The 13,403-nt window shown below is 57.3% G+C and overlaps 1 protein-coding gene across 3 annotated transcripts in view; it reads left to right on the forward strand.

The window, feature by feature from the left end:
• Window positions 1-13,403, forward strand: part of ACOT7 (acyl-CoA thioesterase 7) — a 140,086-nt gene that overhangs the window by 84,139 nt on the left and 42,544 nt on the right. For all 3 annotated transcript variants that reach the window (XM_075906808.2, XM_075906806.2, XM_075906807.2), the window contains one exon: window positions 5,269-5,385. In XM_075906808.2, the coding sequence (XP_075762923.2) occupies window positions 5,269-5,385 (117 nt within the window). The remainder of the gene's footprint in view (window positions 1-5,268; window positions 5,386-13,403) is intronic.

The raw sequence follows: 13,403 nt of genomic DNA on the forward strand, positions 1-13,403 counted from the left end.
TCTCCAGCCGCCGCAGCTCCGCTGGGCTGGCCCCTGCCCTAGATGGGCTACGGCTTGCAGGCCTCCCGGGAGACGCTGTCTCATCTCTCCGTTGGGTTCCAGCGCTCCTCCCCCTCTCTGAGCCTGACACACTCTCAGGGGGGGTCTGGCTGCTTCCCCTGGGGACAAGATCCTGGCCCTGTGGCTGGTCATTCTCTTCCAGCTGGGTAATCAGCTGGGCCTTGGCTGCTTTCCGCACAGGCAAGCCCCTCTCTCTGCACAGCCCCACCAGCTCTGCCTTCAAGAGTCGGGCGTAGGCCATCTGCCCGCTGGGCCCCTCGGTGCAGACTCACCAGTCTAGTGCTGCAGCGCCCCACGATTCCCAGGAACCGCTTCGCTCTGTCTCCAGCATGCCTGGCTCCAGGGCTCTTGCTTCTACTGCGCCTTGTCGCTTGCCGCTGGAAGCTCCATCCACGGGGTGCAGTGCATCCCACTTCTGACACCAGTGTGACGGCGCGTTGGGGTCCCCCGTCTCCTGCACCCCGAAATGGCGCAAACAGACTGCACCAGCCAGTGGAATTGAGGGTGGTTTACTGCTCCTCCAGCACAGCGCAGCACAGATGTAATCTGGTCACAGGAACTGGGCTAGGATGCCTCAGGCCCCCTTGAGATGGGGGAGACTGGGCCCCTAAACTCCAGCTCCTCTCCCTAGGCTCTCCTCCATGCCCTCCGACAGCCAGCAACCAACTCACTCACTTCCAGCCCTGCCCCCCAGCCAAGGCAGCATTCCACCTTCCTTTGTTCCTCTCCATGGGGGGTGTCTGGCCACTGGTTTGCATAGTGACTCATCCTGTTTTGCTGGGTCGTGGTACCCACAGCAGCCAGTGGGGGTTCCCCCAGAGCCAGCAGCATAGAAACCAGCCAGGTACCCCCACTACGTCACAGATGCTTATCACTTTGTGGCAGATTTCACCTGCTTGGGATGAATGTTGGTCTGTCCCGTGTGTGCCCCAGGCTGGATGTCCCCCTGTGAGCGGGCGAGCGGGGGGATTGGGCCTGGCTGAGCAAAGGGACTGGGGCAGGAGCCAGAAAGGAGCTGGGTCATGGGGAGAGGATGCTGAGAGAATCAGGAGCCCGGGGAGGAAGTGGAGAGGCAGAGGGAACGAATCCTCATTTTACAGATGGGGAATGGAGGCGGGAGGCTGAGGTTTGCTAACTGCGGGAGCCCGATGGTAGCGAACAGAGGACCGGAGCTGGGTGCCCCAGTGCTGGGTTCTGTAGCTGCTTCGATGGCGGCCCTTGTTTTAGGGGAAATGGCGCGAGGCTTTTCCTGGGCCGGGGGGAGCTTTGCGATGCGGGTGGAACGCGGCGAGCAGGGCTGCACCGGTGGTGGCCGCCCGCTTGGGGACGTTTCTTTCAAGCCCCAGCGCATGGAAGGACTCAGCGGTTGTGGAGCAGAGTGCGTGCGCAGGAAGGCAGGCAGGCCCTGATGCAGAGCCTGAGGCGCTCTGGGCCTGGGGGGTGATCTCTGTCCATTTCTTTTACCTCATGACTCTATTTCCCGGTCTCGGTCTTTGTGGCGCTCGCCGGCCAGCAGAAACCGGTGCGGCTGGGGATTTGCACTTCAGGCCGTAGAGCACCGTGCACTGCACAGCTGTAACGCAGCACGCCCCTCTGGCCGGGAGCTCTCTGGGACCAGGGCCCTGCTGGAATACACTTGAACCTCTTCAGGCTGGCAACCCTGGGAACCAGGGATTAAAGCCTAAAGGTTTTGCCGGGGTGGGAGGGTGGTGCAGGGTCTGGGTGTGGGGCACATGCCGCCCAGCTCCCAGGGGTATCCGTGGCTCCACGCCCCTCGCCGCTACGGGAGTGTCGGGGAAGCGGCTCTGCATGCTGCTGTTCCTCCTCCGTGCCATGCGTGTTCCCAGATTAGCTAATTCCTTATGCTCTGGCCTCAGCCGCAGGGTCCAAGCGTGGCAGCATCCAACCCAGAGCACGGCGGTGCCAGTCGCTGGGTGTCGCCGTGTCTCTGGCAAAGGCACGGTGGGTGCAGACTCTCCCAAAGGGCCTTCGACACAGACCCGCCGTGTTCACTGGCCCGTCCTCGGGCTGGCGCTCGGTGGTTGTGCAGTCGGCCTGTGGCGATTTGAAGGCTCAGCGTGGGTTACCTGAAAAGACACCCTGCCTGTTCTCTGCGGCATTGCACAACTGGGCCATGAATCTGTCATCCGTGGGGCCGTTAAATAGCTGTAATAAATTACCCAACGTGCAGCTGGCCAGCGGGGCGGTTTCATTGTCACATTCGCTGGGGAGAGTGGGAACAGGCGCTTCGGAGGTGAAGTGCAGGTTACCGTTGATGGACGACTGTGCTAAATAGACGTCAGGGTGCTTTGCCTCCGCACTCCTGGCAGCAATAGAGTGACAGTCGTTTGAGCAATCAATGGCTGGAAACCTGCACTGGGCCGTGTCCTTGGAGCGTGTTCCAGCACAGGGCCGTTCGCTGCTGAATATCCCTGGTGGGTGCGTGCGTAGGAGCCGTGTGCCACGGAGGGGAGAGGAACACCTCTATGCCACCCCCAGCCACGCCCATCGGTGGTGGCCTCTGAACCCCCGAGAGGTAAACCGCCAGCGGAGGAGCAGCGCACCATTCAGGACCTGAGTGGATGGGGCGGGCCTGGTTGCCGACAGGACAGACTCTGGCCTCCGCAGCCTCGAGGTCTGGAGCAGTGGTTCCCGCCCTCTTCTATACCACGGGCTGGCAAACCCGCGCACAAGCTTTTGCAGACCGGTAACGTTTTACTTGGATATTTGTCCCCCCCCCCGCGCCCCCCAGAGCGAGGCTGCCCCCCGAGGGAGTGGCTGTTGGCAGCACGTGTGCTCCCTCCTTCGAGCCCCCATGGCCGGGGGGCGGAGCACAGAGCCCTGGCCGGGCCGCCATTACCAAGGGGGAGGAGGGGGGAGGCACCTCCTTTACGACCCCTCTGCTGAGCCTGAGCCCAGTGGGAGTGGGGTTTTCGATCCAGATCTCTGCCCTCCCTTCCTCCGCCCCCACCCCTCCTCAGGGACCCTTCCCACAAGCAGCTCCTTATCCCGCAGGTGGGGGCGCGCCTCAGGAGTTCAGGAGCAGGGGGGGTTATTCCTGCTACTTCCTTATTCCAAAGGCCCCGGGGGTCTGCGCCCCTCCCAGGTCTCAGAGCCCTGACTGCATTCATAAGAAGGCTCACGTTGCACGTGGTTTCTCTGGCCTCAGTTATCCCCTGGCAGGATCTGGGGGGCTGGGAGGCCCCTCAGCCTCAAGGACGTGTACCGTCATGTCTCCATCATTCCAGCCCACTGTCGTGCCCTTGGGTGGCGGTGAGCCAGCGTCCGATCACAGGGCTGCCCTTCAGCCTCACCATGGCACCCCCGGTTCTTACAAGGGGAATGGCTGGTGGCCACGTTCCTGCGCAGGAGCTGGGGCAGATCTTTCCGGACCTGGACGACTGGCTCAGCCAGGGCTCGTCTTGGGAACAGGTGCTCCGGTAGGAGGAGCTGGTCAGGGCCACGTTTTCTCAGCTGAGTCTTATCCTCAATGTGCCAAAATCCACCCTCGTTCCTGCTCAGAGGGTCGAGTTCCTCGGGACCCTTCTCGATTCCGCTTGTGACCACCTCCTTGCGGGAGGCCCGATTCCAGGCTAGGGCAGGCTTTGTCCCAGGGCTTCAGTGAAGCCCGAACGCTACCGTGCGCACTTGCATGAGGTTCCATGGGCACATGGCCTCTTGTCCTCCATTCCACTCATCTTCAGCTCTGCCTGTCCAAGCGTGGCTGAGTCCGTCTGTCTTCAAGCCCTCCAGAGACCCTCTCAGCACCTGGTCACCGTACGGCTGGCAGCCCCGCGCCCCCTTGGCTGGTGGCTGCAGCCCCATGTGGTGAGTGCAGGGCTCCCCTTCGCCAGACCGCGATCGGAGGTCCCTCTAGTAACGGATGCTTTGGACACGGGCGCACCTGAATGATCTGTGGACCCAAGGCCTGTGGTCACGCGTGGCCCTGATGTTGCATGTCCGTATGAGGGAGCTCAGAGAGCTCGGGCGTTCCTGCTGACCTGCAAGGCAAAGGTGTTGACCGTGACGGACAACACCTCGGCGATGTGCGATATCCACAGGGTGGAGTTTGCTCCTTTCCTCTGTGCCTGGCGGCCATCGCCGTGGGACCGTGGCATTTCTCAACGTTAATCTGAGTGCCTGGGAGACATGGAGCTTGGGGCCCCGTGGGTCGTCTCAGCTGGTGCTTTCAATCCCACGAGTGGCCCCTCAGGACGAATGTGATGCTCCCCATTTTCTGCGAAGAGGATTATCCCGTTGGCAGCCCGCCTCGACAGAGCATCCGAGGATCGGCTCCTTTCAGAGCCACGGCTGGGGGCTGTAGCGGCTGCTTTCCACCTGGTGTGGCTGGAGCCATGCCCTTTACGCGTTTCCCCTGCAACGTCCTCCCCGGGGTCCTGCTCAGAGTTGGATAGAACAAAGCGGTGGTGATCTCACCACGTCGGCGGGGCGGAGACCGCGCGGGTTCACCACGCTGCCGTCCTGTCGGCGGCCCAGCCACGTTGCTCAGCCAGCCACATTGCAGCGCGTCAACGCTCCGGTTAGCGGGGCCTTGGGCGGGGCCCCTTGGTGCAGCGACGAGCTGGGCAGAGGTGCTGGGGGTGCATTCCCGAAGCCAAGGGCGTGTTGGCCTCTGGGGACACTGAAAGAACGTACAAGTCTGGGGGGGGGTTGTCCTGGAGCTTTAAAAGACGAGCAGTCCTGGAGCACCTTAGCGACGCGCAATAATGTAGATACCGAATCGTGAGCTTTCCTGGGCCAAAGCCGCTTCCTGCCAGCCCGTGTGTGTCCCCGCTGGCCCTGTCTGGCGAAGTGGGGGTGGCCAGGGAAGCTCGTGATGCTCGAGATATTTTCGTTAGTTTCCAAGGTGCCACAGGGCTGCTCGTTGTCTGGAAAAGGTGAGTTAGTGACACTTCTGTTGCTCACATCCTCTTCCTGGTTTCAACCCAAGCCAGACCCCAGGCCAGCCTCTCGGTGGCGAGAGCAGCCTGCTGCCCCTGTGCTCCCAAGGAGAGGCCTGCGCGACGGGCTTAGAGCGCGCGCCTGCTCTGAGTGCGGAGGCGTGGCAGTAGCCGGCCTTCGGGCACAGCTTGCCCCTCTGAAGTGCAGCTTGCTGCTGCTTCTCACAAGCCCCGTGAGTCCAGGAAAGCCCCCCCTCCACCCCCCCGGGTTTGGTCTGGTCACTGATCCGCACTGCTCCTCTTTCAGGTGTCACCATGAAGCTCATGGACGAGGTGGCTGGGATCGTGGCTGCTCGCCATTGTAAGACCAACATCGTCACAGCTTCCGTGGACGCCATTAACTTCCATAAGAAGATCAAAAAAGGTAAAGGGCTGGGGCTGAGCAGCGGGGGAGGGCTCCGGACTGAATTGGGGTTTCGTTGCTGCCCCTTCACGCCGCTGCATCCAGTCGCTAAGTGCCCCCCCCCCGGGGCCAGAGACCTAGTTGGAGCAAGCAGGTGCTGACCCGAGCTGCTTGGCTCCTCCCAGTCAGTTTGGTTTGGCAAGGCGGAACCAGACTCTTCGGTGCTGTTCACACCCGTGGCCGCAGGGCCGTAGCAGGCAGCCTGCAGCTGGATGCCCAGGGCTGGTCGTCTGTCGCGAGCAGCAGGAATGGCCGTTTAGACATGCACGTGGTCAGACACGTTCCTACGGGCGTGGGTTATAGCCAACTCCATTGGCCACTTCGCCAGCTTAACTCACTCCTGCGGCGTTTCCTGTTCTTAAAACCAGACCGGGAGGAAATCCAGTCTCCCCCCGGGGCAAGTTTCACGAGTCGGGATTTGGATGCTGGAGGCAGAGCTTGGGGGGGGGGGGGGGTATCCTGGTCAGAGGGACCCGCCCCTTTGGGCACTCGTGCTTACACACGTCTTTGTGATGCTGTTTCCGTCTTGCTGTGTGGGGAATCGTGCGGGAAGCCCCTCTCGCTCTGAGGTGGCATCGCCCCGCAGAGACTAAATGGGCCAGTCCCCCAGGGGCGGCGGGGGCAGGCCTGCCCACGCTCCGCCTCCAGAACACCTGCTGTAGGCGCACTGGGGCGGAGTGTTGCTGCCCCTGGCGCCCGCCCTCCTGCTGTAGGAGAGGCTGGGTGGGTGGGGCTGGACTGTGCAGTGCACCCTCCTCCTGCCCTTGGTGTTCCGGGGCTGGGGCGGCTGGCACCACGCTGCGCAGCTCGCCCTGCGTCCTCCCTCCCCTGAGGCTGTGCTGGGCTCGGCCGTGCGGTGCGCCTTCCTCTGGGGCTGGGGAGGCTGGCACCACGCTGCGCAGCTCGCCCTGCGTCCTCCCTCCCCTGAGGCTGTGCTGGGCTCGGCCGTGCGGTGCGCCTTCCTCTGGGGCTGGGGAGGCTGGCACCACGCTGCGCAGCTCGCCCTGCGTCCTCCCTCCCCTGAGGCTGTGCTGGGCTCGGCCGTGCGGTGCGCCTTCCTCTGGGGCTGGGGAGGCTGGCACCACGCTGCGCAGCTCGCCCTGCGTCCTCCCTCCCCTGAGGCTGTGCTGGGCTCGGCCGTGCGGTGCGCCTTCCTCTGGGGCTGGGGAGGCTGGCACCACGCTGCGCAGCTCGCCCTGCGTCCTCCCTCCCCTGAGGCTGTGCTGGGCTCGGCCGTGCGGTGCGCCTTCCTCTGGGGCTGGGGAGGCTGCGGCGAGCGCATGTCCACTCCCCTGCCCGTGAGTGGGAGAGGGGGCATGTGTGCGGCACGCCATCTCGCCTCCTGGGGGGGAAAGGGGTGGGGCTGGAGGCTTGTCTTCACTGACTGCCCACTGACCGAGGCCAGTTGTGGGCACCGACCGTGCTACTGGCTCCCTTCAGGGCTTCGCGTTTAGTCCCTGTGGTTCAGTCCCCTGTTGCCCACGGCAGGTACTCGCTGCCGGTGCGAAATGAAACCGAGCGGAAGCCTGACACTGCGGCTCTGTTACAAACGACCTGAACACGCGACCCTGCTGAGCGTGCTCTGCCGTGCGTAGCCAGGGTCAGTGAAATTCTGTACCTGCCCCGCACTCACTGCACAGGCTGTCCAGGCCTCCGTGTGGCCACAGCCCCAAGCCGCAGACGTAGCAGAGACTTTGGAGTTGTCACTTCAGGACACGTGATTTTACCCAAATCCGATTTGCTGACATAAAACAATGTTGTTTGCTGATTGTCCCTTGTGGAAAGTTTCAGCCTGGGGTAGGGGTGCAGGGAGTATCCTGGAATCCTAGAGCTGGAAGAGACCTCAGGAGTCATTGAGTCCAGCCCCCTGCCCAAGGCAGGACCAACCCAACTCAATCAGCCCAGCCAGGGCTTGGTCAAGCCGGGACTTAAACACCTCTAGGGATGGAGACTCCACCCCCTCCCTAGGGAACCCAGCCCAGGGCTTCCCCACCCGCCTAGGGAAATAGTTTTTCTTATTCTCCAACCTAGACCTCCCCCCTGTGACTTGAGCCCATTGCTCCTCGTAGGTGAATCATGCCTTGTGGCACGGTGAGGGCAGGGTATCTGGGCCATTGGTTTGCCGCAGTGTTAGCAAGGCAAGGTGGGTGAGGGGATGTTTTATTGGGCCAGCTCCGCCAACTTGCCTGCACACCGGGTAAGTAGTCCCCCTGCTTTAAACCTTCCCCTCCCTCCTGGCCCTTGTCTGCAATGCTGGGGGAGGGACGGGGGGAGGAGAAAAAGGCCTCTGGGGTTTGGGGGAGAAAATGGCCCTTTGGCTACCTGGGCGGGATGGGCTTGGGGAGAGAGAAGGCCTATGCTGGATACTACCCCAACCCTCACTCTTGCACCCCCCCAGCCTCGTGCATCTCCTCCCCCATCCCCTGACTCCTACACGCTCTAGGCCACCAGCCCCCTGCCCTGAAGGACCCAGGCAACTCCGGCTAAGTCTGCTAGTCTATTTATATATGTGTGAGAGTTTTTGAACAAGAACTCCTCCTAAACGGTAAGAGCAAAGACCACTACGTTCAGTATTCCGCTTCCTCTGATTTGTAACTTACAGAATGTAAGGGCTGGGTTGTGCCCGGACAACAGGATGTGCCTTGAACATAAGAACGGCCGTACTGGGTCAGACCAAAGGTCCATCTAGCCCAGTATCCTGTCTGCCGACAGTGGCCAGCACCAGGTGCCCAGAGAGGGTGGACCGAAGACAATGATCAAGCGATTTGTCTCCTGCCATCCCTCTCCAGCCTCTGACAAACAGAGGCCAAGGACACCATTTCTATCCCCTGGCTAATAGCCTTTTATGGACCTAACCTCCATGAAATTATCTAGCTTCTCTTTAAACTCTGTTCTAGTCCTAATGGGATTGCTTCTCATAAAGCCAAAGAGAAGAGAGACAGGATTGCCAAAGCAAGTTCAGTCCTCAAATATGACATTACTGAGCGGATCTTGAGACGGAACCAAGGTGAACCGGAGAAATAGGAGGAACCTGGAATAGATTGCTTCTCAATAAACCTTACAGAAAAGAGAGAGAACAGAAATTTGGCATAGTGCTCTGTGTTGGCACAGCTTAAGATTTGAAAACTAGAAGAGAATATTATTGGAAGCCAAACTGACTACAGCCTTTTTTTGTTAAAACATAGAAAACAAGAGTTCCCATTTACATTTTTTTTTACTAAAATTAGCATGATAAAAATAGCACTGTCTTTTTGAAAAATAGAATCATTTCAATAAAGCATATATATCTTCCTTTTATCTCCTCCCCACCCTGCAATAATTGAGTTCAGGAGCTGAGCAATGCTGGGGAATCTGCCAGTGATCAATAAATCCAGTGTCTTTATTAAGACCCTGATTTTTAGTGTATAGCAAAATTGAGTTTAAGCTTCCCAGCTCATCATTAGCTCATCTGTGAAAGTAGCTGGCCTGTAAGTGAAATGGAATCCCAGCTGGGATCTGTTTTTTTTTACCGTGTGTACAAGTGTTGGCCACGAGCTCTTCATCTCTCTGTGGGCTGGTCGAGAGACATGTTGCAGGAGGTCATGTCTGTTACTGGACCAACCTCAGCTGGTGAGAAGGACAAGCCCCAGCGAGCTGCTCTTTCGGTCTGAGCTGGTAGAGCATTTCAGGAAATTATATAACCTCCGAAATACCAGCTTCTCACAACTCCAGCTCAGAGGGGCATGATTAATGTCAGCATTAATCTATAATTATGCAGCTCCCTCAGTGAGCAGAGCAACAGCACATTCCAAGCCAAGTAATGAATTCAAAATCTTTTTTCTAGTAGCCTTGATTTTAAAAAAACCATCTTGGAATGTAGAGAGTGCAGATGGGAAACTTAATGTGGCTGTTTGTTAGAAAATATTCTCTCCACTGCAAATTGTATCCAGCTGCTCAGGAGAAACAGGGTGTTCCTAGAGCGCTAACCAAAATGAGTTTAGAATATCCTGCAATAAAACCAATGCAGATAAACCAACTGTGTGTTAGAAAGGAGTGGACAGGAACATGCTGTAGCCAAGACGAGTATGCTTTGGCTAACGTTCCATCTCATGCCTTGAGACTGAATTTACATGGTGCAACAAGCTGGGGGTTTGAAAGGAAATCTTTCTGAATATAAAGGCTGGTAGATTAAGGAACTTTCCCCACCAATTAATTTCAAAATCAGGGTGTAATAGGATGCTTCTTGCAATAGGACCTGTGTTGGACACACTGTTTTCAGTGCAGAAAAGTAATTTTGGAGACAGAAACACAAGTCATCTTTGTTTTAAAAACTATTAAACTCCTAATGACCATCAATAGAGTCTGAATTATAAAGTCCTTATTTCTGAAACCAAAACTCCATTGCCCGAGTAAAGGCTTTGGGGATTTGGTCTAATGAATGAGTGTCCATCCAAGTCCACCCAGAGTTTGAGACCCTAATTTAGATAGGGCCTTGCTGATCACAAGATCTCACCTAGTGAAGGGCGGGTCAGAGCGCTGGGAATGGGGGGTCAGAGCGCTGGGAATGGGGGGTCAGACCACTGGGTCAGAACGCTGGGAATGGAGGGTCAGAACGCTGGGAATGGAGGGTCAGAGCGCTGGGTCAGAGCGCTGGGAATGGGGGGTCAGACAGCTGGGTCAGAGCGCTGGGAATGGGGGGTCAGACCACTGGGTCAGAGCGCTGGGAATGGGGGGTCAGACAGCTGGGTCAGAGCGCTGGGAATGGGGGGTCAGAGCGCTGGGAATGGGGGGTCAGAGCGCTGGGAATGGGGGGTCAGACCACTGGGTCAGAACGCTGGGAATGGAGGGTCAGAACGCTGGGAATGGAGGGTCAGAGCGCTGGGAATGGGGGGTCAGACAGCTGGGTCAGAGCGCTGGGAATGGGGGGTCAGACCACTGGGTCAGAGCGCTGGGAATGGGGGGTCAGACAGCTGGGTCAGAGCGCTGGGAATGGGGGGTCAGAGCGCTGGGAATGGGGGGTCAGAGCGCTGGGAATGGGGGGTCAGACCACTGGGTCAGAGCGCTGGGAATGGGGGGTCAGACCACTGGATCAGAGCGCTGGGAATGGGGGCTCAGAGCGCTGGGAATGGAGGGTCAGCCTGCTGGGAATGGAGCTCTGCTGTAGGACGTTCAGTGACGTCTCTGTGGCTGGTAGCAGTAATGCAAATGGAAAGGGGAGATTGTCACTCTCCACTGCAGCATCTTCCAGGGCGTGTGGCCTAACAAGACTCTAGCAGTCTTGTTTCTAGGGGTCTTGTGGCTTGCAGAGAAGTGGGGGCAAAACCCCATCGTGTGTTCTTTTCCCAGACAGCCCCGGCCTCGCTTTTCGCGCATCCAAGTCCATTTGGCAAATGTCCCAGTACAAAAGAGCGTGTGGGTCTTGGATTTCTCCTCTGAGCGATACCGTGCTTAAGTGGCTGCAGGAAAACAGGCCCTTTGAATGTAATGGAACGAGAGCGTCTGACTATTGACTTTAGTGCTTGGAGTGTGTGGGCCACTTCTGTGCGGGGAATTAATTCGAAACAATCTCCTCTTTCTTAGATGCATCAGATCAGTGTAGTAGCCGCGTCCTAAAGTGCTGTCATATAAAAGATGCCAAATTTCTACTTGTGACATGGACTGTGCTGTTCTCTGGAGAAATAGCAATTACTGCAGCCCTTTATCCTCTTGCCAGACGTGCATGAATACCAACTGGGGGTGGGGAGTGCGTGCACGCAGCTGTAGATCGTGCAGTCTCTCTGTAGCCATGAACTACGCATGCTATGTACAGGTTTCTGACTGCTGGTTTGGGGAGAGAGTACAGCAAACTTCCGATAATCCGGCACCTTTAGGACCCAGGGGGTGCCAGACTATCAGATATGCCGGACTATCAGAAGGGGGGGCTATGAGGGGTCTGGAGTGGGGTGGGGGATGCTACCCCAGACCCCCTCATAGCCCTCCCTTCTGATAGTCCAGCTCTGCCCCAGGAGTCCCTGATTCAGCCGCTGCTGGTCAGTTTCAGCAGCGGCTGAATCGGGACGCCTGGGACAGAGCAGCTGGGGCGCTGCTGGGTTGGTCTGGTAGCGCCAAACCTCAGCGCTGTGGGGACCAACCCAGCAGCACCCCAGCTGCTCTGCCCCAGGTGTCCCCAAGTCAGCTGCTGCTGAAACTGACCAGCGGCTGATTCCAGGAAGCTGGGGCAGAGCAGCTCTGTCTCGGGCTTCCTGTAGTCAGCTGCTGGTCAATTTCAGCAGCGGCTGAATCCAGGACAGCTGGGGTGCTGCTCGGTTGGTCCCGCAGCCCCGAGGGGCAGCGCTACTGGACCTACCCGGCAGCACTCCAGCTGTTCTGCCCCCTGCTTCCCGGATTCAGCGCTGGTCAGTTTTAGCAGCGGCTGAATCGGGGAAGCTGGGGGCAGAGCAGCTCCAATGGTCCGGCTGCCCGGAGCACTTCCGGGTTCCTGATGGTGCCGGACCATCAGGAGTGCCGGACCGTCAGATGCCGGACCATCGGAGTTTTACTGTACTTCTAAATGTTTTAGTGGTGCTACACAAACTTTTTTTCCATAGTCTGCTTAGGTTACTAATATTAATTCTGTACCTTACGATTAATTCTCATTTATATACAAATTAAATAGTAACTCATTTGAAAAGATTTCACTGACAATGAACAAAACATCTGATTTTTTTTTTAAATCCCTAATGCCCATCAAACTTCTATACAGAGGTCCTGTCTTAAAAAGTTTTGCTCTTAAATTACTCAGCTTTCATATGAGGCGAGGGGGAAAACCTGGGACTCTTCAGTTTAGAATAGAAAAGCAATGGTACAGGAGGTTACGGTGGGGGTCTGTAAGCCACGAATGGAGTGGGGAAGGCAAAGAGGGAAGTATTTATCCTTTCACGTAGCACAAGAAGCAAGGGTTGTCCAGTGACATGAATAGGTGGCAACTTTCAAACAAGCACGAGGAATGTTTCACACAATCCACATGTTGAACTTGTTGCAAGGGGACCTTGTGAAGGCCAAAAGCATATGTGGGTTCAAAAGAGCGTTAGGTAAGTTCACAAAGAGATGGTCCACCAATGGCTGGGGACCAAGATGGTCAGGGATGCAGCCCTATGCTCTGGGTGCCCCATAACCTCTACCCGCCAGGAGGGGCTGGAAATGGGATGGCTCACTTGCTAGTTGTCCTGCTCTGTTCGTTTCCTCTGAAGCGCCTGGCATCTGAACTACGTGGACTATGGACTGCTCCAGTATGGCCCTTCTCAGTTCCTGTGTTAACATGCAGTTCCCATGGGAATGGAAATGGCAGAATGTTCTACCTCGTTCTCCAAAATACGGGCAAATCGCCCTTTGTAGGTTGGTGCTTTGTGATTTGTTGGTGCCGTTTTTTGGACTTTTGTAAAGTTGATCTGTCAGATCAGAATGGAAAAGAGGATTTCTCCTGGATTTCCTTTCACTGAGTAACGTCCTTAAATAGCAAAGAATAAAACACCTCCGAGTTGCCATCTGGCTGTCTCTCCCTCTCCCTGACCCCAGGGTTCCATGGGGAGGGCAACCAAAATGATTAGGGGGCTGGAGCATATGACTTATGAGGAGAGGCTGAGGGACTTGGGTCTGTTCAGTCTGCAGAGGAGAAGCGTGAGGGGGGATTTGAGAGCAGCCTTCAACTTCCTGAAGGGAGGTTCCAAAGAGGCTGGAGAGAGGCTGTTCTCAGTAGTGACAGATGGCAGAACAAGGAGCAATGGGCTCAAGTTGTGGTGGGAGAGGTCCAGGTTGGATATTAGGAAAAACTATTTCCCTAGGAGGGTGGTGAAGCACTGGAATGGGTTACCTAGGGAAGTAGTGGAGTCTCCATCCCTAGAGGTGTTTAAGTCTCGGCTTGACAAAGCCCTGGCCGGGTTGATTTAGTTGGGATTGGTCCTGCCTAGAGCAGGGGGCTGGACTTGATGCCCTTCTGAGGTCTCTTCCAGTTCTATGATTCT

Source organism: Pelodiscus sinensis, chromosome 24, assembly GCF_052426305.1.
Source record: "Pelodiscus sinensis isolate ZL-2025 chromosome 24, ASM5242630v1, whole genome shotgun sequence".
NCBI lineage: Eukaryota > Metazoa > Chordata > Testudines > Trionychidae > Pelodiscus > Pelodiscus sinensis.